We start from the raw sequence: 24,782 nt of genomic DNA, 5'->3' as shown, positions 1-24,782 counted from the left end.
TCACGGACACTCGCTGGAAACATTTTCTTCGTCTTAAATTGCAAACACTAATGGCATTGTCAAAATAATGGCTTCGTTTTGCCAGTTGTAAGGATACACGAGGCAACAGAAAGGTGGCTTTCTCCCGTAGTGTCGCTTTGTATCTGTGTGAGGAAATTACAACTAAAGTCTGCAAAGAACAGAAACCGCAGGCATTTTTAAATAAAGAAATTACAACTAAAATTACGTATTAAAATGTAAAGGATGTGCCTCATTTTCATTAGGGGCCGTCCATAAATGACGTCACGCATCTGGGGGGGGGGTCAGACATTTGTGACGATGTGTGACGAGGGGGTGAGAAATGTGACGTCACATCAAAATGCGCAATTTTAAATAAATATAGACAACACGTTCTACTTAATTAAATAGACTTTTAAATAAATGCTTTCTCCTACAACATCAGAGTGCAGCGCCACATTACATGCGCACTACAATGACAATAGTTTAAAGCGATTTGAAGCATGTTTTATTTTTGGGGGGGGGGTGGCAGAGATTTGTGACGTCATATTTGAGGGGAGGTCTGACTTTTTGTGACGCCGTGTGACGAGGGGGGGGGGGTCAAAAATCGTCCAAAATCGCGTGACGTCATTTATGGACGGCCCCTTAAGGCAAAAAAATACTAGACAGCATTTACAAATAAAGTCATGTTATAATCTGCATGTGTGAAGTAGGGTCATATGGTGAGTAAGAGCAACTATAACTCAACAGAAATAACAAAATATCAGTGGCATTGCTCCTGGCCCTATGGATCTACGTTTACTGTTTTGAGCACAGGGAAAATTCCACATCTTCACTTCTGGATCCAGTAGAAGAGTTGAACTAACAGGTACTGCTACCTTGAACGGTGTAGTTCACTAAAGGTTTCACAAATTCCCCGCATTTTAATTGCAATCTTGACATGACTGCCTAACTTTTTTTGGTGAAATCCCAATGAAACACTTGTTGACTGAAGACACAGGACTATGAGAAAAAAAATGTGCACATTGCAAACGTTGCTGAACTGGTTAATAGGGTGTATATATACCTTTTACAAACTTGACGTCGAGCAGGATTTACATGGACTTTGGTTGTCAGTCTTCCAGTGATACGATTTTATTATAACTTCAAAGCTGCAATAACAGACGCAGAAGTGAATGTTCCGAAATTATCACAAGGCGTTGCAGGAATGTGTATATCTTTGCACGCTAATGCTTTACAAATTACATGAATGTGTTTAATGAGCCATTAGACACTTTGATTCACGTACATGTCAAGTGGGAAGGTACCAGTATATTCTTTGGAGGCTAAGAGGAAACAATTAATTGACTGAATCAATATACAAAGAAACATCCGTATGACTTAGACCCTTTTAAATGTTATGTTCACTGTTTGGTATTGAAAGACTATGTGCTTTGCATATATAGTCCTACATATGTAAATACATGCAGGGCAATTCACGTTTTGAGAACTTGTGAAAGCTCATGCACCTGCAAAAGCACTGTAATAAAGTGCTTCTAATTATCAATATTTGCAATTAATGATGCACCAACTGCATAATAGTCATTCGGTATACGCATGTGAAAATTATGTGCTGCTGGTGGTGTTGATAGCCATGCTGATTGGGCTCCTTGTCTTGTGCTTTGCTTGAACAAACGTGGCTTCATTTTTAACTATGTACTGGATGTCCTCAAATGTAATAACATTTAATTCTAGCGTGAGAGATATTGATTATTGCCATATATAGAACAAACATTGTACATGGAATACAGAGGTTGATCGAAATGAGCATAAATCAACTTTCTTTAGCAGCAATAAACCCAATCGTTGCTTCCTATTTTGCCGTCCGTCTCTTTGCAACTGCTGATACAACCCAACTGTGAACAATAAAGCAGAGCCGTAGCCCATCACTCCTGCACCAAGGGGATGGTTGGTGGCACATTTGCAAAGTGATTTAATGGGGGAAAAAAATTCAGCCCGTCAATGATTTTTTTTTCCATTTCGAGACTTGCAATACTTTGAGAAGAGATTCAATGAATGTTTGATCACTTCTGCATTGATTTTAGAGAATGTTGGTTGTTTGTTTTAAAGGGGGCACAGTTAGCCTGATAGTTTCCTCCAGGGATGTTTTATTTTCCTCTCCGTCTCTCTCTCATGAATCCTTTTATAAAACTATTGATCAATAACCCCCTCTCAGACAACTAAGATAATGTAGTTTCAGAGTTGAATAGAACACACAATAAGTCTCGTCGTTAAGCGTAAACATACCAAGTGTGCGGTTTTTATTTTCAACCCCATCATATTCCAGGTCTGCCTAACATATGTCATTTATTTAAGACCGAAACAGGATTTCTGCACAATTCTGGCTCTCGCCTGATGAGGCTGGTTGTAATTACTGGCAAAACATCGTACTCGAATTGTAAATGTCGTGGGTTTGCTCTCCGACTCACTGGTGTGCTGAACTAATAACTAATTGGCACGTGTTTTTATATGACAAACCTTGCTAATTGGCTGTGTCGGGTCGTGGAGGGTTTAACGACACATTTATATTTACACAATCGAACCCAAAAAAACTCTATGGTTAATATTGGTCGTGTTTTCATTGCAACGCACGTGTACATGTTTGTATTTTTATACATGTGTTTTGACAACCAGTATTTATTCATATAATTCGTTTCTTGGGGTTATGTCGTGGAGGTACAATGTTATTTCCTTTAACTGTAAACCTCCACCACTCGACAGAGTGAATACAGTCTCACTGGAGATTACATCCAGCATCATTCGGCGTTAACAAAAGCTGAGCTCTCGAAAATGTGTACTTGGTTTGCTGGAAAAGCAAATCAATTGGTATATTTCCCCACGTGGCAACTTGATTGGATTGGCTCTATCAGGTGGTGGAGGAATATAGTTTAAAACAAATTGATATACTTACAAAATCCAACCCACAATAAACTGATTATGTATCTTATTCGTATTTGTGTCTCACAATTGTGTGTTACTGCTGCATGCATTTTAGACACAGCACGTTACGGTCGTCACTCAAACGCTTTTTCTGATATATGTGAACAATTCAAAGATAGGAGGAATCACATGGCAAATGCATCCTATTACCATTGGGTTGTCCGTCGGTATTGACGAGCCCCTTTTCCCAGCATGCACTTTGGGATATTATGCTGTAATGTTATTATCCACACTTTCACTGTGGATCAGAGTCCATTGAAACATTCAATCTATTATTCACAATTTCTTGCACAAAAACGTGGAGTAAATTCACCGATATAATTGTGTGTGATACTATCCATGTTCTTGGTTCTTTCGGTTGCTTGCGTTGTGGCCGAAACGTCGTGATAATTATTTTATTATGTTTTATTTTTATTATTCTATTACTTCCCTTCTACGTGACTTTACCGAACGAACCAAGAAGATGAATCCCTGCAGTCACGAAAGCTTTAAATCGAAAAAAAAACTATCCATGTTGTACGTCCCCCAACTAACTGTGGACAAGAGGGATTCAGCTGTATTGTAATATAAGATTATTTAAAGTGACTTAGATTGTTTTACACATGGTTATTTCCTTTTTTGTTGCTTACATTAATGCTAACCTAAATATATTTCAATTAAGCCCCCTCTCCCAAGAAAATGCTGATGAATTGTCACGATTCAGGGTCGAAACATTTATTTTTATATATTGTGGTGAATTGAGTGACCTCTAGAAAATGCAGGGGTCATTTGAACTAATTGCGTACAACATTTTTACGATTTAAAAAACATCGATTCTTACACACACAATTTGATGCAATTACCATGAGTAAAATAATCGGTATTAATAAATTAAATAGACATTTAAGATAACAAATACAGTCTGTTCTCCTCTAATGCGAATTGCATGTAAAGCAATAAATATATTAGGGAACACATTTTTTTGTACGTGGATGTGAATTGATATAACGCGATTGAGTGAACAGCTAAGAATAAACGGTTGTACGGCTGCCTCGGCCGTACAACCACGGGATGCTGCTGGATGCTTCTAGATTCTACCCACGTGCCTCAGTCTTTGTTTAGCATGCATATGCATCTCACGTGTTGTCGCGAACTGAGCTTTAACATATATAATATATTATAACGTGGTGTTCTTCAGGAACGCAACTACCTCATTATAGGAGATCAGACTGTAACAGCATGTGTTCCTCTTTTAATTTCCTGCAACTGCTGTACGTCACGGTGGTAAGACCTTGCTATGAGCCTTGCCGATGCTGTTCTTTCTTGACCCTAGCAGAATTCACCATCGCCCCATTAGTGGGAGGAACTGAATAGGAAGCTAAATACGTGTTTAATGTGTTCAAATTTACATTGAGTGGCTTGAGTTTCCACGTCTCAGAGCTCAGTTGTAAATCCACATGACCATTAAATCTTGACTTAAAGCTTTTGTGACTGCAGGAATTCATGTGAATTGTCCCTTGCGATAGCTCTAATTGAACGTAGATAGGTTAAAACAAAATTACCTATTAACATGACTTTCCCGAAAGACCCAAAAGAACAAGCACATGACCATTATTCTTTGGTTCTTTCGGTAAAGTCACGTAGGTATAAAATAAAATATATCACGACGTTTCTGGCGCAACACAAGCATCCGTCATCAGGTGAGAAAGCATGATCTGCTGCTGAGGCAAACTGTTTTAAAAGGTTTGAAATGGGTGTAGCCCAAGGATCATAAAGAAGTGGGCTGGGCTAGTGATGTTAATGTGAGAAATTAGCATGTAACTGTAAGATCGAAGAGCGGCCTCCTCGACGAAGGCACAGAAGTGGCTAAGTTAATGTGAGAGATTAGCATGCTAATGTTTTAAAACAGTCTGCCTCAGCAGCACACCATGCTTTCTCACCTGATGACGGACGCTTGTGTCGCGCCCGAAACGTCGTGACTTATTTTATTTTATACCTACGTGATTTTACCGAAAGAATCAAAGAGTATGGATTCCTGCAGTCACGAAAGCTTCAAATCAACATGACCATTGGTTGATGCGTAACACAGAGCATGCCATTAAATTGAGTTCAATATCCGATGTGCCTTAACTTGTGGCCTGATATACCAACCACAAATGCAATGGCCAAGAAAGGACTTAGATGCAAGAAATGCATTACATTCCTCCTCATTCAACAGCCTACATAAGCATGTTTGTTAGACGTGGTTATAGTACGCAATTGCGTATAAAAACTGTCTATTGTTCAATCTGTATGCTATGTTCCTCCAATGTTATAAAATGTAAAAAAGTAACCCATGTAATAATTGTGCTCACCTATTACCAGAAATGTTTCTTTGTTTCAGTTTAAACATCGTCAATTTAATATCATATTATTCAGGTCGGGTCTATCGTGTCATTAGCGTGGGGAGCAGTGAGTTCCTTGCCCCCCCTGGTGGCCAAAGCTACGAGTCGGTGCTCCCTTGACAACCACCATGAAATATGTTTTTAAACAACAGTTTAAAACAACAACAACTTGTATAATGATGCGATAAAGGAAGAGGAGCGTCGACATAGAGCCTAGCTGCGACTGTGCGAGACAAATCAAATATTGGGGCCCCACCTGACCAATTGCCGCACCCCCTGAGCTGATAACGTGGTCACTGCGCCACTGGGTAAAGGGTACGTGGCTCAAACAGAGCTGAGCTCTCCAATTATTATCAGTTCGTTTGCTCAACAAAGCAGATCACATGGAAAATAGTTGGCAACAACGGTCTCACCTCTGTTCCCAAATGTGCCGCTGGACGAGAGGTGATGGGTGGAGCAGAGCTTGGTGATGTCATCGACTTCATCTGCCGCGTCTTGCTTTGTCCAGGGGAGTCCTCACCTTCGGAGAGCAGAATGGTCAAATTACAATGTTATTTTTTTATTCTTGGATCTTTCGGTAAAGTCACGTAGAAGGAAAATAATAAAATTAGGAAAATAAAACATAATAAAATTCTCACGACGTTTCGGCCACAACGCAAGCAGCCGTCCCCAGGTGAAGATTTATTGACTGAACTGTCCCCTGCGATCGAATTGAAAGCCTATCTCCAGTAGTCAGGCCAAAGTAAGATCTTCATGGTTTGTATTAGAATGTCAAAGCAGTCTTCTCAGAACTGTGTAGGCACCTGCTCTTGTTGCAGTTGGTGGATCTTATTCCGTACCTTCGCCATTTTCACCTCATTCAACGCAGGTTCACACACAGCCTCAAATTTTCCATCGCATTAGAGCGCGCTGAAAAGTACACGTAGCCTTGATAACAATATACACCGGACACAGCATTTCCACATTGGCAATGCTTACAAATGTACGATAATTAGGTGTCTACAGGCAATGCGAGTATGCACAAAGCGCACCTGAAAAACTGCACCGGCTGCATTCATTGCGTGAAGTGGCAAGCTGTGAAAATGCCATGTGCTGACGAATAGGATCTCAACTCCTGCTGATTTAATGAAGGTTAATGCAACTACCCGAAAATATTTTCAATCCGCACTTTCTCATCTGACCATCTTTGTCGACCACCTTTTAATGGGTAGTACTCTACTAACATTACGCTGGGCTTATCTAAGATACCTAGGTGAGATTCATGTACTAGTTTTAGATGTGAATGGCCAGGAATTGAACCATAATTGCATGGTTCATGTGATGCACTAACCACTAAACCACTGATCTCCATACACATACAATACACAGTAAAGTGGTTCTATTTATCAAATACTCACGAACACAAATCTGGAGACACTGAGAATCTTTCCTGGATTTTGTTTAACAGGGCTACTACTTTGAAGCAAACACGTACACTCCACATTTCATGGCAATAACGAAGGTCCAAACATACCATTCTTACGTAAAGTTTTAAATGCAGTACTCTAAGACTGATAACTATGATCATACCACTCGGATAGATTACACACAGAGCGAGGATATGTGTTTAATCACAGTTGAGCCACTGCTCAAACATGACAACACAACAGTATACATTTTTTATTCACTTTGTGTTCCTTATTCTTAGGTTTTTTCGGTAAAGTCACGTAGGTAAAAACATTAAAAAGTAAAATAAAATAAAAATCACGACGTTTCGGAGGCAACACAAGCTTCCGTCTTCAGGTGGTACCGTCACAGCCACGGCAGCTATATCAAGTAAATGAGAGATTGCAGGAGTTACCACTGCGTTTATATAATGGTAACTCCTGCAATCTCTCATTTACTTGATACAGCTGTCGTGGCTGTGACGGTATCACCTGAAGACGGAAGCTTGTGTTGCCTCCGAAACGTCGTGATTTTTATTTTATTTTACTTTTTAATGTTTTTACCTACGTGACTTTACCGAAAAAACCTAAGAATATGAATCATTGCAGTCACGAAAGCTTCAAATCTAGAATTTGTGTTCCTTGATGAATTCCATATGTGCGAATCGGTTTTGAAGAGCTTCAATAAGTATATATAACCCCATTAATTCTAAATGACTACAGTATGAACTGCGCGGTTTCTTGACATTTGTCTCTCACATTTGCTGTGTAGGAAGCTGTGCTGTCTGTGTGGCTGGGCTTCAGCGATGGCTCCGTGACACCACTCGAAGTGTACAACCCCCAGGATTACAGTCTGTCCGTGAGCTCACTTGACAAAGACGCCGTGTCTATCCGCCACTTTTCCTCAAATGCCTGGCCATCTGTGGTGGCCGAAGGGGATGGGCAGGGAGGCCTTGTGAAGGTGAAGCTTATGATCAGTAACTCTTGCCAGAAGTCCAAGCGGAGGAGCACACTGGCCGTGTCTTTGCCCGGTGTGCGCGTGCAATTTGACAGAAATGCCACGATGCCTTCTATCAAGGGCGGAGTAAAACCTGGTCAAGAGACACGTTTGGGAGAGGATGATTTGTTGGATCTGGAGCAGAACACAAGTGTCACCACGCAAGAGAAGTCCGTCGATAATCAAGAAAAAACTCAATTAGGACTGCCTGAGGTTGTGAAAAAGCAGTTGGCTAGCGAACAAACGTATATTCGAGAAAACATGACCGCCCTGACCATCAATAACTGGGTCGTGCCAACAGTATTGCACAACAGCACTATAAATTCTGACCAAACTGTTGGACAACAACTCTCGAGCAGCCATAAAAGCCTGAGCGACTTGCAGGTCGGAATGTACACATTGCTGAGTGTGTTCTTGCTGACTTTCTGCGTGTTTTTGATTAACTGCGGGTTTCTGGCAGTCAGACACCAGCTGCGGCTGAATCGACAGGCGCAGGGTGAAACGATCTCTCACCCTCACATCAGCATCGAGCTCCAGGACAGGGAGGAGGCGGGCAGGGCTCAGTTCGGCACTCGCGCGGTCGAGGTGGCCCGCGACGCAGCGCACACGAGCAGGGAGAACGGCGGCGTGTACGTCGAGAAGCACTGCTACAGAACGAACAGCGACAGCCTGAGTTACAGCCATCTCGATGCCCTCCCAGACGAGGGCGAAGACGAGAGCACATCGGTGACATTCAAGAAGAAAGTCAAGTTTTCGCTTTTTACAGAAGTGCGTGAATGACAGCATGCGTGAAATCCGGGACGTTTTTTTTCGGTACCTCATGTATATTATGTACCATACTTTTGAACACATTATACAACGTATATTGCATTCTGTGTGTGTGTATATATATTGGATGTCCTAGGATGCACCTTCGCAGCAGAGAAAAAAAACGTGAACATTTTTGCTACGTGAAAATTGTGATTGATTTTTATTGACTTTGTACTTTGGTGTTTAACAATGGAACCAATCACACACGCACTTATTCTGATGGCATTGTGGGCCTCTGCTGTGTGTTTAATATTTGCAAGAAAAAGCAGCAGCATACTTCAACCACAGTACGAATCGTTGTATTTTCACACTTCTGATGGCCAGTTTAGGGACCATTCACAACATCCAGCATATTTACCAGCTCCGGCTTCCGTGCGTGGCATCCAACACTTGCCCAGCAGGGACTGACATCACACTGCCTGCTAATGTTGTCTCCTGTATCAACGTGTTTGCAACTCACGTGAACAATATGCTCTCATTCATACATTCATTCGTTCATTTCAGAATTGCTTTTGGTACACGAGACGCAATAGAATCTGGTTAAGAGTGGCAGGGAAATCGGTCCCCTTTAACCTGCTCGCTCGTGAAATATGGAGATGATATTTTACAGTATATACAGAAAACTGTATTGTGAAATGTGACCTTACAAAAAAAATATCCGATGGTTATATACCATACTACAGTATATACTCTGAGTTTGTATTGGAATACATACGCTGTATACGTCCCCTATACTCAACAATTACATTTTAATTTGTCATGCAGCCTACCGATGTTTAATACGCAGGGTGTAAGTATAATACTATATTAAGCATTTGGCCTATTTAATAGTGTATATTGACATTAAATATAAAACCTACGTTTAAAATATGCCATGATTTTTACGAAAGATTTTCACGAAAGATTGTCACGATATTGTCATGCTCAAGAACCCCCTCGGGACTTCAAGAGACAACACCAGTGAATGTGTTGCGCACTCAGTAGCCAATCATTGGCCAACACATGAACACTCGACTCATCCATGCTCCTCTCAAGCTACTTAAATTGCCACATTGTGTTGCCAAATTGACCAACAGTCCTTAAATTACCTTTTGCTTGTCTTTGTTTGCAAAGGTAGTTTCTATGTACTAAGCTAGGATGAAGATGTAAAAACACTATTGGAACGTGTCAACGTACTTGTAGCCACTTTCTGATTTTACTATATACGCCGACTAAAGCAGAAAACCAGATCTGCAGGCTGCATTTTAATGTGAAGAGATATCCAATGCAAGCTCCAATATGGCAAGTACTCATCTGTCTGTGTGGGGGGTGAGCGGTGGTGTAGCGGTTAGCGCACTGCGGTATGAACCTGGCGACCCAAGTTCAATTCCCGCTAACGGCCCACACCAGTGACAATTATCTATAGTCCTGTGCCTCCCCTAGGTCGACTTAGCCTCAAATGAGTATCTGGTGTGGTGTGTAAACATCATCACTGGGGAGACAAAGGCGGCCGGGCGTGGTGTTGGCCACCCACCCAGCACTTATATTCTGTTAAAGGCTATACTGGGATCTTTGTCTTTGTTGTGGTCCAGAGCTAAGCCTACATATTCACAACAATGGGTAAAATCATTAACTAATCCAGCCTCTGCTTGTATGTGGTAATTGTTATTAATTATGGACCACGGTATGAAAATAAAAAAGGTAAGTAGACCTACACTGTTCAGAATTCAAATATGTACTGACAGTATTAATATTGTTTTACTTACTCAAATAAAATATAATTAGTGTTTGGAGAGTAAAACAAATTCCAAGAAGGCATTCTAAAAAAATGTATCCTAAACATTGTTTACACCGTAGAATAATAAGGGAATCGGGGGCCGTGTCGTCAAAAATACGCGTCCGAGTCACGGACAAGCTCTGTGCTTAGCGCAACCTATTAGGAGGAATGAAGTCAAGACGCTCCCAGGTGAAATCGCGTGTGTAATTAGCTTATAGCTCGCTCGAGCCGGCACACAACCTCCACGCTTCGTTGAGCTCAGACTCGCTTTCCTGAACACACACACACAACGCACGCATGTGAAATCCTTCCCGAAATGTTTTTTTATTGGCTGCACTGGAGAATATTCGCAGCTGCTGGTTGACCGGCAGTTGCAAAACGTGCTTTTGCATTGAGCCTTTTTTTTACTTGTTGGTGCATCTCGCACCTCTGCTCAAGCTGGGGTTTTACACTTGGCTGCGCCGAGTCGCATACAAAATATGTTGTTTTGCATAAGTTTTCGTATAAATTGATTCGTCTAAAACAGGGTTTCGGCAACCAAAAATAACAGGAGTCATTTTTTTCGAATTCGGTAAGAGCCGCAATGCACGTGAATACGAGACGGTGGCTCCTTAATAAATAACGTCACGAAACAGCCCTTTAAAGAGCCGTACGGCTGAAGGCCTCCTGGTCTGGAATAACGTTGGCCATCCCCTTTAATTCCAGTCCGGAGCCATATGCACCATATTCTGACAATCTTAAGCATCTTATGCTTGTTGACTCTATTGGGGTAAATTTTGATTTAAAGCTTTCGTGACTGCAGGGATTCATATTCTTGGTTCTTTCGGTAAAGTCACGGAGAAGGGATTTCACACCTGATGACGATTGCTTGTGTTGCAGTCGAAACGTCGTGATAATTTTTATTGTTTTATATATTTTATTATTTTATTATTTCCCTTCTACGTGACTTTACCGAAAGAACCAAGAATATCTATTGGGGTACTTCAGAAATAAAGCTTACTAAAACAAGGCCCACTGGTAAGCGTTTAACTAACGTGATGTAGATATTTGTACCTTCACAGTGAGCACTAAATATGCGTCCCACCGCACAGAGAGAACGACCTGTCATCACCGGTACTCTTGCTTTGCAGCACGGCAACATGCACCAGCACCAATAATGTCGATACGAAGATAAAGGTGCAGCCCTGGAATCGCTTGCTCACGTCACTGCTGGCGAGTATCCTTAGAGGACCCCTTGAGAGATCATTTTGGCCTCTTAAACGCCGGCCACAAGTCTTGAAAATGCTTTGGCGTGCGCACATTTTACCCCACCGCACGAAATCTTTTTTTTATCGTGATACCTTTAGAGGCCACAAACATATGAACTCGAGACACCACTGGTGGAAAACAATGTGCCAAGTATTGACCTGCATTGACATTTTACCTTAAATCTAGCGTAACACGTGTAAAGTAACTTGTAATATACCAAATACTGCACTAAGTTGATTAGAAGGGAAACAATATGTAATTGTAAAATTAACTTTAAATACACAATATGGTGTAAAGAATATGCAACGGCTCAAGACAAACAATGATAGAGTTATAATATTAGAACATTTTCGGACCTTTGTCAATCCACTGCTGGATGAAGGGCTCCCGATGCCGTGGGAGTTGTTCTCACTACGCTGGGGGTGGTGGTGATGGGGTTTGGAGGGTGGGGGGGTTGGCGGGACAGGAGCTGATCAGATATCTCTCACCACTGATGTTAGCGAGTGGCTGAAATTGAACTCAGATTACCGGGGTTCATAGTAGCATAGTTCGTGAACGACACTCCGCCACGGTTCCCCACGGCACGTATGAAAAAGATGTACGTCATTAAAACTCCATCCCGTTCATTATCTTCGCACGTTTTCAAGTATTTCAGGAAAGTACATTGCTGGGACAACATGAAGTAGTGCACTCTGACCTCGCTCAAGTAAATGCTTGTCGATAACGTTCACAACTTCTGCTTGACACATACAACTCATTAAAGAACTCGCTCATCTATGATGTGCGGCCATTGGCAGTGTAACCTATTGATCAGTTTTGTAGCAATCGATGCAACATCTTTTAAGGTCAATTTTACGGGGAGTATATGTCGGCTGCAAAGTCGTACAGTGACTGGTCGTGGCCCATAGACACCCTCCCTGACTTAATATTCACGTCCTCTCGGCCATCTCTCGAGGAGATGGAGCAATAAAAACGGTGCGTGTAGTAACATCATTCGATGCTTCGTCAAACACAGGACCTGTTTAATTATGTGGCGCTATAATTCACAATGATTTTAGTGCCTAAATTCATAATTCATCTCAAATAACTACACGCAATAATGAATATCCAGAGCAACTACTGCAGCAACAGCGGGAGGGACGAGACGAGCAATGAATAACCAAATGGAGGTGGAGACAAAACGCAGGAGACCCAGAGCAACCCTGGGCACAACCTGCACGGGAACTCAAGGCTCTGAAGCACAAGTGCTCAACACCGGCGAGTGTCAGGATTTTTAATGCCAGTCCGTTCAACTGTCCGGATCATGACATCCATCCGAACCGAACCAACCCACACACATCGTCCTGAAAGGTCCCAAGAGTAACCCCGTGTATCGTCTCAGATCACCGCCTGCAAGTCCCAATTTAACTCTAGATTTGAAGTTTTCGTGACTGCAAGGATTCATACTCTTTGGTTTTTTCGGTAAAGTCACGTAGGTCAAAAATTAAAATACATTAAATCACGACGTTTCGGAGGCAACACAAGCTTCCGTCTTCAGGTGCTGTGACGGTTCCACCTGAAGACGGAAGCTTGTGTTTCCTCCGAAACGTCATGATTTAATTTATTTAAATTTTTGACCTACAGTGAGGGAAAAAAGTATTTGATCCCCTGCTGATTTTGTACGTTTGCCCAATGACAAAGAAATGATCAGTCTATAATTTTAATGGTAGGTTTATTTGAACAGTAAAAGACAGAATAACAACAACAAAATCCAGAAAAACGCATGTCAAAAATGTTATGAATTGATTTGCATATTAATGAGGGAAATAAGTATTTGACCCCTCTGCAAAACATGACTTAGTACTTGGTGGCAAAACCCATGTTGGCAATCACAGAGGTCAGACTTTTCTTGTAGTTGGCCACCAGGTTTGCACACATCTCAGGAGCGATTTTGTCCCACTCCTCTTTGCAGATCTTCTCCAAGTCATTAAGGTTTCGAGGCTGACGTTTGGAAACTCGAACCTTCAGCTCCCTCCACAGATTTTCTATGGGATTAAGGTCTGGAGACTGGCTAGGCCACTCCAGGACCTTAATGTGCTTCTTCTTGAGCCACTCCTTTGTTGCCTTGGCTGTGTGTTTTGGGTCATTGTTATGCTGGAATACCCATCCACGACCCATTTTCAATGCCCTGGCTGAGAGAAGGAGGTTCTCACCCAAGATTTGACGGTACATGGCCCCATCCATCGTCCCTTTGATGCGGTGAAGTTGTCCTGTCCCCTTAGCAGAAAAACACCCCCAAAGCATAATGTTTCCACCTCCATGTTTGACGGTGGGGATGGTGTTCTTGGGGTCATAGGCAGCATTCCTCCTCCTCCAAACACGGCGAGTTGAGTTGATGCCAAAGAGCTCCATTTTGGTCTCATCTGACCACAACATTTTCACCCAGTTGTCCTCTGAATCATTCAGATGTTCATTGGCAAACTTCAGACGGGCATGTATATGTGCTCTCTTGAGCAGGGGGGCCTTGTGGGCGCTGCAGGATTTCAGTCCTTCATGGCTTAGTGTGTTACCAACTGTTTTCTTGGTGATTATGGTCCCAGCTCCCTTGAGATCATTGACAAGATCCTCCCGTGTAGTTCTGGGCTGATTCCTCACCGTTCTCATGATCATTGCAACTCCACGAGGTGAGATCTTGCATGGAGCCCCAGGCTGAGGGAGATTGACGGTTCTTTTGTGTTTCTTCCATTTGCGAATAATCGCACCAACTGTTGTCACCTTATAGTAATAGGTTTTTACCCTTTCAACTGGTACAAAAACTGACACCTTTATACAAGGCATCATATTTGCAATAACCATAACACAAGTAGTCAAAATGCAAACAAAAAGAAACAACTCTGATGATGATAATGATATGCACTGTCTTTGAAGTTGATTGGTCCACACCCGAGACAGCTTTTCTTAGAGCCTAGTCTCCATTGGTGTTGGAACAGATGACGCTTGCGTTGTGGTTATTGCAAACATGATGCCTTGTATAAAAGTGTCAGTTTTTGTACCAGTTGAAAGGAAAAAAACCTATTACTATATTTTGCCACTGGTAAAGGAGATGTCTCATAGTGTTGTCACCTTCTCACCAAGCTGCTTGGCGATGGTCTTATAGCCCATTCCAGCCTTTTGTAGGTCTACAATCTTATCCCTGACATCCTTTGACAGCTCTTTTGTCTTGGCCATGGTGGAAAGTTCGGAATCTGATTGATTGATTGCTTCTGTGAACAAGTGTCTTTTATATAGGTAACAAGCTGAGATTAGGAGCACTCCCTTTAAGAGTGTGCTCCTAATCTCAGCTTGTTACTTGTATAAAAGACACCTGGGAGCAAGAAATCTTTCTGATTGAGAGGGGGTCAAATACTTATTTCCCTCATTAAAATGCAAATCACTTTATAAAAATTTTAGCATGCGTTTTTCTGGATTGTTTTATTGTTATTCTGTCTCCCACTGTTCAAATACACCTACCATTAAAATTATAGACTGATAATTTCTTTGTCAATGGGCAAACGTACAAAATCAGCAGGGGATCAAATACTTTTTTCCCTCACTGTACGTGACTTTACCGAAAAAACCAAAGAGTATAAATCCCAATTAAACACTTGATAACTATAGCTTCGTGAGAGCTCCGGCACCACCTCGTGGTGCTGTGATGTGGCCAGAAAGTCCAACAACGCCCCCGGTATCATCAGAGCAGGCTGGTACCAACAAGCTCCGGGAGATGCCAGGATTCATCGCGAGTACGCGGACCATTGCACTACTCCCACACCTGGAGCTTTATGGATAATACAATTAAACACCGACTTCTTTCTCTCTTTTCACATAAAATAAAAGATGTGTTAGTCCATCAGTTTTCTAGACGACTGCTATCCAGCAGCATAAAATAAATGTACTTTATCTGAACATGCCTCCATTGTGAAAATACATTGCTCTGGCCAACATCTAGCTAACCAGTAGTGGCTTAACATGATCCAGAAGATCGAAACAGGTCCAGGATTTGATTGCTTAAGTAAATACTGCTCGATAATATCAGTCTGGAACGCCTACAGGTAAATGGGACTAATGTATATGATGGGAACAAACATTTTTCTCTATCATGCCTCTTTGCGATTCTATGTATTTGCTAGAAATACTTCCCTCAAGAGTCAGTGCATAATTTCCAAATGTTGTAGTTATTGTTTGGTTGGCCACATATGGTGCGCAATAATTTCAACATACATGCATACATATTCCCAGCAATGTGGGTGACAAACATCGTGGAACATATCCGGAATGTTACCCGTGAATATACTCCACTTATCTTTGTGGAAAACAAAGCAGATGAGTTTGACCACCGTAGAGATGGAAAGATTAAATTAGCTCGCAAGCAGCTTTTGGGTGGATTGCTACATCGCAATACCGTGGGGGCTGGCGGTGAACGATGCATACCTTCACCCAGCGGTGTATTGGTCACGATGAACATCATCTCCTGAGTCGCAGGGTGCATCTAATTTACATTCATAGAGCGCTTTCACTCAAGGCACTTGACGTAGATTTCAAAGCGGTGACAGAATGGAATGATGTAGTTGGCAGGGGCGTACAAGGTTCGAGGAATGAGCGACCGCGATAGAGGGGTACTTATGGATCACGATAAGGCAAGAGGAGGGAACGGGAAAGAGTGGTGGGGGCAGGAGGCGAAGAGGAAGAGAATGGGACAATATTGAAAAGTGGTGAGCTTTCAGAGAAGAACGAAAGGAGGTGAAGGAGGGTGACTGCTCTTCATGTGCGGGGGGAGTTTATTTCAGTGGAAGAGTGCAAGGAGGGATAACAACGACCGATAACGAGATTGGGCACAGGGAGAAGGAGGAACAGAGAGAGACAGAGAAGATTGTGAACGAAGAGGATGAGAGGGGATATGGAAGGAGATGAAAGAGGCGAGATACATGAAGTGGTGTTAATGAAATGAGGTCATCGCAGAGGCCCATGGCACATGACGTTCGCATTTCCATTGAGAAAGCTTATAACCACTATCCGCTGGTTGCTGTTGCCAGATGCGTGATAACCCTGTGATAAATTCGCCCAGTTTTCTTGAGAGTAAGTCCCTAATGGCAACATAACTTTATACGAACATTTTGCTGACATTAGATCAATATTGCGAGAGTTAGTATGACTCCTCCGTGTTAAATAGCGAAATCATTCACCTTTGTTCACTCAACCTTTGTTGAAAACGTACAAAAAACAGAATGGTATTGCAACCCTGAATCACCAAATAAAAGCAGAAAATTGAGGAGGTGTTTGTATGCACAGGGAGAAGCAGTGCTCACAAAATGTGTGCTTTTATATTAAAGGCAGTAAATGTTGGGGACTGGCACGTGGATTTTTTTGTTAAAAGTTATGAGTGCGGACCTTAGGGGTCAGGCACATTTTCGCGTGGCACGAATCACATCACAATATTTTGGTATGCTGGCACAAGAATTCCAATTTTTCCAAATCGAGGACAATAAGTATTACAAAGCAGTGCACCACTGCTCTCTGTCTCTCTGCCTTGCAAACAATGCAACAGCACAAACGCAGCCACATACATTTATATTTCGACGGGTTTATGTGTCGACAAAGAACAGTGTTTCTTATTTACATCTTTAAAAGGACTTGAAATTGGCTTTAGAATCAAAGTAAAAGTTGAACCACTTCTCCATATGAGTAATACATTATAGCATTATCACCAAGTCATGTTGATCCCGCCTGAACATCGTATATAAATCAGCCCCCAGTACTGTACTGAAGAAGCTTGACTCAATGTATTACTCGGCCTTAAGATTTGCATTGAACTGCCCATATAGGACCCACCACTGCGATCTCTACATTGGGTCAAACCTAACATCTCTTAATGATCGACGGCTTGTGCATCAGATCTTGTTTATTCACGATGTACTTACAAAAAAATCAGCAGACTACCTGCTGAATCTCCTCACTGTTTCCGAAGAACAAATGTGGCCTAAGGTCCTCGCTCATTTACCAGCTTCACATTCCTTATTGCCGTACAAATACTGGAGGAAGGGCCTTTGCTGTTGATGCCCCAAGGCTCTGGAATGCTATCGCCAATAAACTGAAACTTGGATCACTACCTGTGAGATCTGCACTCAAAACTGTTTTTCCCTGGATGTTTCTGTTGCGTGTCGTCATTTTAAGATGTTTTGTGTACATGTTTTTTTATTGTCGCGGTTGCACCCGAGATGCTTAATAGTTTTTAATGTTTTTGAATTGTTACAAACATTCTTAAACTTTATTTGAAGCTTTCGTGACTGCAGGAATTACTCTTTGGTTCTGTCGGTAAAGTCACGTAGAAAGAAAATAAATTAAATAATAGAATACGATGTTTCGATTGCAACACAAGCAATCGTCATCAAGTATAACTAAATTTGAGAGAGAGACAAAACACAGACACGGAGACACACAGAGAGACACACAAGCATAGAGAGACTACACAGAGACACACAGAGAGAGAGACACACGCAACATAGACACACAAAGACCCAATGCCTCTGTGTCTGTGTCGAGGTGACACAGAGGCATTGGGTCTCTGTGTGTCTATGTTGTGTGTCTCTCTCTTTGTCTCTGTGTTGGTACCGCCATAAGGTTAATTTGTAGACACTTGGCATTCTTATTCTATGGTTCTTTCGGTAAAGTCACGTAGATATAAAAAAATTATAAAATTTATATATAGAAAATAAAGTTATTAAAAATATTACGACGTTTCGATCACAACACAAGCGGTCGTTATTATTTGTTTCTATCGACGTGACTTTACCGAAAGAACCATAGAACATGAATTACTGCAGTCACGAAAGTTTTAAGTCAAATTTTTACTTGGCATTCTCTTGCAGGACAAAAGGCACCGTTTTTCGCGATGGCAGAGCTACTCTCGACTATTGAAAGAGCCCCCTGCTGACAAACTTTAAGGTAAACTTCAGGTGACTATTTTTTAATACGCGCAATATCTGTTACCGAGGTGGATAGAACACATTCCTGCGGAGGGAGCTGGTAGGAACGTTGGGTTGCTCGGTCAATGGCCAGGGTGAACGGCGGCGTGGTGTATTCTGCAAATATGCCCGACTGTGAGGGAGGGCACAAGCCGGCGTGAGTAGGTTAAACGTTGAGTTTTATAAGGGCACCACGGGGTGACCAGCCCCTCCCCACCCAGCCCCACCCCTCCCACCCAGCCCCTCCCCACCCTCCCCTCTCCTGACCCAGCCCCTCCCCACCCTCCCCTCTCCACCCGGCCTCACCCCTCCCATGTTTGGATGCACGACGGACAGACGGACACAATAATCCCCTGTGGGCTGGTGGAACCAGGTGGTTCCTACCAATATGAATTAAACGGAGTTTATTATTATTTTAAATGCCATACCACATACCGAACAAATACAGTCGAAGGTGGTCCAGATGTCTTGTGACCTCCAATCAATTGGATCCTAACATTTGTTCTCATTTGCATATTAATTTCTGTTTTAAATAACGGTCACTTAAAAAATGGTTTAAGAGAATTAAATAGGGGTCACAAGACATCTGCACTATCCTGTACTGTGTATCAATTTATCCTGTTCGCAGGCCTGGAAAACAGTAGACGGGACATGTTTTGATAATAGTTTTTTTACCCTTCCATCTGGCAACAAAACTGACACCTTTTTTTACAAGGAGGCATGTTTGCATAGACCACAATATCTGCAGTCATAATGCAAACAAAAAAACATAACTCTGATAATGTATGCATTGTCCTTGAAGTTGATTGGTCCACACCCGAGACAGCTTTCCATAGAGCCTAGTCTCACATAGCGTCATCTGGTCCAACACCATGTGAGACTTACACACAAGATAATTTGCCTTTTGGCATCATCTGGTCCAATACTATGTGAAACTAGGCTCTAAGAAAAGCTGTCTCGGGTGTGGACCAATAAATTTCAAGGACAGTACATACATTATCAGAGTTATGTTTTTTGTTTGCATTCCGACCGCAGGTATTGTGGTCAATGCAAACATGACTCCTTGTAAAAAAAAAAAAAGGTGTCCATTTTTGTTGCCAGATAAAAGGGTAAAAAAACTGTTATCATATTTTTTACTGGCAAATGAGGTTCCAAAGGACATATTTTTTTAGAAAAGTAGACATGTTTTATTTAAAGTACATTCAATTAAGCTTAAGCGAATGTATGCACCAAAGGGAACTCATTATTGACCCTGAAAAGGTCACGAGGCATGTGTTATACTCGCTGTGTAAATTAATGTCATCTTTTATGAATGTCTCGAAATGAGGTACATTATAAAATAAAATAAACGAACTGTCAAAAAGTTAAAGGTTTCTTACTCATTGGATCTGGATGCCAGCTACAAAAATGAATGCTCTCGGACATTAATGTACGTAAAATGTTGGTCCTTCCAAACGGGGTTGCCCTTCTTAAACACGTGCACCACTTTTATTAGCATCGCAGATCTCCTTTATGAATTGGAAAATTAAAGTCAAGCCGCAGTCGGGCGATTGTGCCCATGCAACCACAACGACGGACCGTATCGTAAATGACTGTGGTCTGCGTTCATTTAACAGAGGAAGAGCAAAACTACACCCAACTCTCTCCCGAAGCACTCTCGTCGTGGCTAGCAGACCTCGGCGATGGCATTTAGCTCCGGAGCATATTGCCGTACGCATGAATAGAACAGTATCGGCATCGCTTTTGTTGAAAGTTGGTGTCCGGATGCGTACTGTGAATTGGCGCTTATTAAAACGTACTTCCTGCAGAGATATGTGCAGAAGTTTTCTAATGAGCACAGCGCTCTTGCTATTACATCGCAATCAAAGAAGGTTCTCACCCATGCCACACAGTGTGTGCAACATGAATTAAGTAATAGATGACAGAGCCACTGTTATAAAAAAAAAATCAGCATTACCTATATAGTCTCTGTAGGTTTTATCCATTTTTTGTGCATTCTTTTAGTATTCAGAAATAAAACCCATTTTCACACTGACTTTTCAACCGGTTAATATTATGAGCAGTATTTCTAAAAGAAGCAATGTTCCATCTATTGCTCGGTTTTTTTTTCTTCACAAAAACATTCAATGCTCTCCCCACTTTTCGAAGTTGCATGCTCCTTTTTTATTCTTGCTTTACTCCTTGCATATGGCAAGCTAAAATGTGCAATATTGTGTGCGTGGATATGGAGATTATTGAGCCATTTATTTAATATCCTCTGTGGTGGCAGGGTGGAGTGTTCTCGAGACCTGAGCTATGCACAAACAGCAGCAAATGTCATCCACTGGGCTCCCCGACCACGATCTCTTAGTATATTGGGTACGAATAGAGTAGTAGCGTGCTAAACTGTACCTGTACCAAAACCTGAAAAATATGCTTACTGGAGTTATAGAACCTTTTCTTACGTCTGTTGAATACAACATCTTCACAATTTTGACTTAAAACTTTCGTGACTGCAGGAATTCATATTCTTTGGGTCTTTCGGTAAAGTCACTTAGATAAAAAAAGAATAATAAAAAATAAAGTGAATACAAATATCACGACGTTTCGATCGCAACCCAAGCGGTGTTCATCAGGGAATAAGTATAACCCGTAAAAACAAAGTTTTTCACTCTAAATCCTTTATATGCGTGGCGGCTGGAGTCCTCTCGTCCTCTGGCTTGAGATAGCTGCCACCTATGGGTCAGATGATTGTCTGCAGTATTAAACAATTGGTAATTAAATATTTAATTTGTTTTCCCTAAACAGTGTAAAATTTTGGAAAAACATTTTTCACAAACATTAATTGTCTCGCACAACGAGTCTGTGTGCAAAATGTCAGCTCGATTGGATCACGGGAAGTGGGTTAAAAAACGACCGAAAGGTTGCACGGTCGTAAGCAAGCAAGCACGCAAGCAAGCAAGCACGCAAGCACGCAAGCGAACTTAATATAAATGATTTAAAAAGGGGTGATGACCACCGCTTGTGTTGCGATTGAAACGTCGATAATTTTTATTAACTTTATTTTTCTCATTAATTTTCTATCTACGTCACTTTACCGAAAGAACCAAAGAATATAAACATCTTCACACTTCTGTATTCCACTGCAAGAATACACATTTTTTTGTTTAAAAAAAAGTTAATGATATTACTGGAGTAAAATAAAATCTAGTGCTTATTTCAATGCAGTACTACATTTGCAACCATCGTTCGACCACATTTTATTTATACAATCTTTTTTGGCGTGTTGTTGTTGTCAAATGTGTTTTTGACGTAACAACGATGAATGGAGTGCAAATGATAAGTGCTCTGGACTGTGGATTAACACAATGACCCAAGTCTAATTCCCATTTCGTGATTAATATTTGGTAAAGTGATATCAGAACCAATCGTGGTGAAATATGCTCAAACAGTCCTCTTGGTTAAACAGCATGGAGAGGCTTTCCTCCAACTGTAGATTGACATATTATTATTATATAACAAAGAATGAACAGATCTACATTCGGTGGCACAAAGTAAGAAGGCTGATATTTATATAATTTAAACATTATCTAGGTGTAAGTAGAGGTGACTAATGGATTTTTAGGAGCAATTTCCCAACATACATTTAGTAAACCGTGAAGCCTTCTCAAAAACACATTAGCCTAGACACACATTTATCCCCGTAAATTGCGAAAACAGACACAAAACACTGCATAAGCTTGATTCATGATGACATCAACAAACATCTTCTTGCTCAAGGACAAAGAAACCATACTACACATGATGCATTCGGTTCTGGAAAATTCCTCACTTTAATGTGTCAAAGCTGTCATGACATCCAGCTTGTACCCTGCATGGGAGTTTAAATGAGCAAGGCATATTGAAACCAGTGGAAATGCATTACCAATGTCCTGCAGTGAACATAATTGCCGCCATTTTCTGGGTTCTTTTGTAGGCTTTCATATATACGTACAAAATAAGAACCATGTTATCTAAATGAGTTAGGCAATATTCTTTGACTATTTAACTTTTTTGTTTTTACGTAATATAGTCTTTCACCAAATTGCAGGCATATACTGTCTTTGTAATCCTCCAAAATGGTGTATGTAGGTAAATACTTTTTGAGGATATAATGTGAGATGTGTAGACATACTATGATGAGCCACTTCATTCTGTCAAAGTCTGGATTTAGGTGCACCTCTCTCACGAAGATTGGGGTCAAGATGGCAGAATTGATTGACATTGTCTAAGTGACATTGCTAAGAGTGTGTAACATGTAATAAATGTGCAGCTTGAACTGAAAAAACGATCCACTAAAATCAAATGCAAGTAGAGCTTTGAGGTTCATGAAATGTCACTCAAACTTTGTAATTATGCTAATTTGTGTCTCAGGCTACAACATATTTGGAATGATTATTCCCCTTCTGCAACATCGGGTGCATTTTACAAATTTCCCCCATAGCCGGCACATACGCCTGTGATCATATTGAACAATACTCTCATGCATTACGGTAACCTTATAGATCCTCAACCTATAGTAGTTTTTACATAACATAAAAATATATAGATTTGAAGCTTTCGTGACTGCAGGAATCCATACTCTTTGGTTCTTTCGGTAAAGTCACGTAGGTATAAAATAAAATAAATCACGACGTTTCCATTGCAACACAAGCAAACATCATCAGGTTGGAAAACCACAGCAATATTATTTGTTTTGCTGAAGTGGGAGAAAGTAGTCATGGTAAGAGGTTATATATGTAAGAGAGGGGGGGGGTGTGGGGTAGGGGGGCGCTCCGTGAGCGTTCGGAGAAGAGGGACGTGAGGCTGGGGGGGGGAAGTGGGCGGGGCTAGAAGTAGGAGGCTGAGAGAGCTGGGGATGCGTGACATATTGCCGACGACATGTTGAAAAAGTATAACCCGTAAAAACAAAGTTTTTCACTCTGAATCCTTTATATGCGTGGCGGCTAGAGTCCTCTCGTCCTCTGGCTTGAGATGGCTGCCACCTATTGGTCAGATGATTACCTGCCACCATTAAGCAATTGGTAATTAAATATAATTTATTTTTTCCTAAAAAGTGTAAAATTTTGGGGAAAAAATTTCACGAAAATAAATTGTCACGCACAACGAGTCTGTGTGCAAAATGTCAGCTCGATTGGATCACGGGAAGTGGGTTAAAACACGACCGAAAGATTTGCACGGTCGTAAGCGTGCAAGCAAGCAAGCAAGTGAACTTAATATAAAGGATTTATAAAAAAATAGCGTAGTAGTACCCGGCAGATATGATATAAAGCAGTTATGGTTTTACCTGGTTAATAACATTCTTCCAATGATTGCTCAATTTGTATCCATCTTCTCGGTTGAAGTTATGTCTATGTTTATATATCTGGATGGCTTCATGAACAAACCTTTGATAGTAGCCCGAAGGTTTGCAGAGTACCTTGGTCTCGGAAAACCGAGAAGATGGATACAAATTGAGCAATCATTGGAAGGATGTTATTAACCAGGTAAAACCCTAACTGCTTTATGGTTGTTGTCCATCATATCTGCCGGATACTCGTCTACTTTCCGAGTGACCCCCCCCCCCCCCAGCCTCGCGTCCCCTCTCCTCCTCGCGCTCACACAGCGCCCCCCCCCCCCTTTCTCTCCCCCCCTTGCCCCTCCCCCCTCTCTTACCTATATAACCTCTTACCACGGCATCTCTCTCCCACTTCAGCAAAAAAAGTTTTCTTGCAGTGATTTTCCCACCTGATGATGATTGCTTGTGTTGCAATCGAAACGTCGTGATTTATTTAATTTTATACCTACGTGCCTTTACCGAAAGAACCAAAGAGTATAAAAAATATATATTTTTTCCTAATATACCTTTATACTGTATTTCTAAAATAATAACGAGGATGTTTTCCAGTTACTAAATGATGTATTACTTAACTACTGTACTATTAATCGAAAATCTAATATTTCAGGATCCGGGACTGAACTTTGAATTAAAAATGTCTACCTCATGTGTATATCCTAAAAGAGTTACACAAATGAACAAAGTACATATTTTGATTACCGTTTTAAATTTTCACTGTGAGAGAATAAATAGCAGCTTTACAAATGAATGAGGCATTGGTGTAATTATGATTTTTTTAAATATATAGATTTCTTCGTTTAAAATACTGCACTGATTGCTGATTCCATCACAAATACATATATAGGGGCTAGCAGTGAAGGTTTGTTGTGCAA

The 24,782-nt window shown here is 41.2% G+C and overlaps 1 protein-coding gene across 2 annotated transcripts in view; it reads left to right on the top strand.

Moving 5' to 3' along the window:
- The window catches only part of LOC133348560 (transmembrane protein 132D-like), a 161,464-nt gene extending 151,614 nt beyond the window's left edge, over positions 1 to 9,850 (top strand). For both annotated transcript variants that reach the window (XM_061561443.1, XM_061561442.1), the window contains exon 9: positions 7,536 to 9,850. In XM_061561443.1, the coding sequence (XP_061417427.1) occupies positions 7,536 to 8,540 (1,005 nt within the window). In that variant the 3' untranslated portion in view covers positions 8,541 to 9,850. The remainder of the gene's footprint in view (positions 1 to 7,535) is intronic.
- The last annotated feature ends 14,932 nt before the right edge of the window (positions 9,851 to 24,782 follow it).

This window comes from Lethenteron reissneri, chromosome 27 (genome assembly GCF_015708825.2).
Source record: "Lethenteron reissneri isolate LAM-NWPU_2019-01 chromosome 27, ASM1570882v1, whole genome shotgun sequence".
Classification (NCBI taxonomy): Eukaryota; Metazoa; Chordata; class Hyperoartia; order Petromyzontiformes; family Petromyzontidae; genus Lethenteron; species Lethenteron reissneri.
The sequence above is the reverse complement of the archived record's forward strand: the minus strand, read 5'-3'. Positions and strand labels throughout refer to the sequence as shown.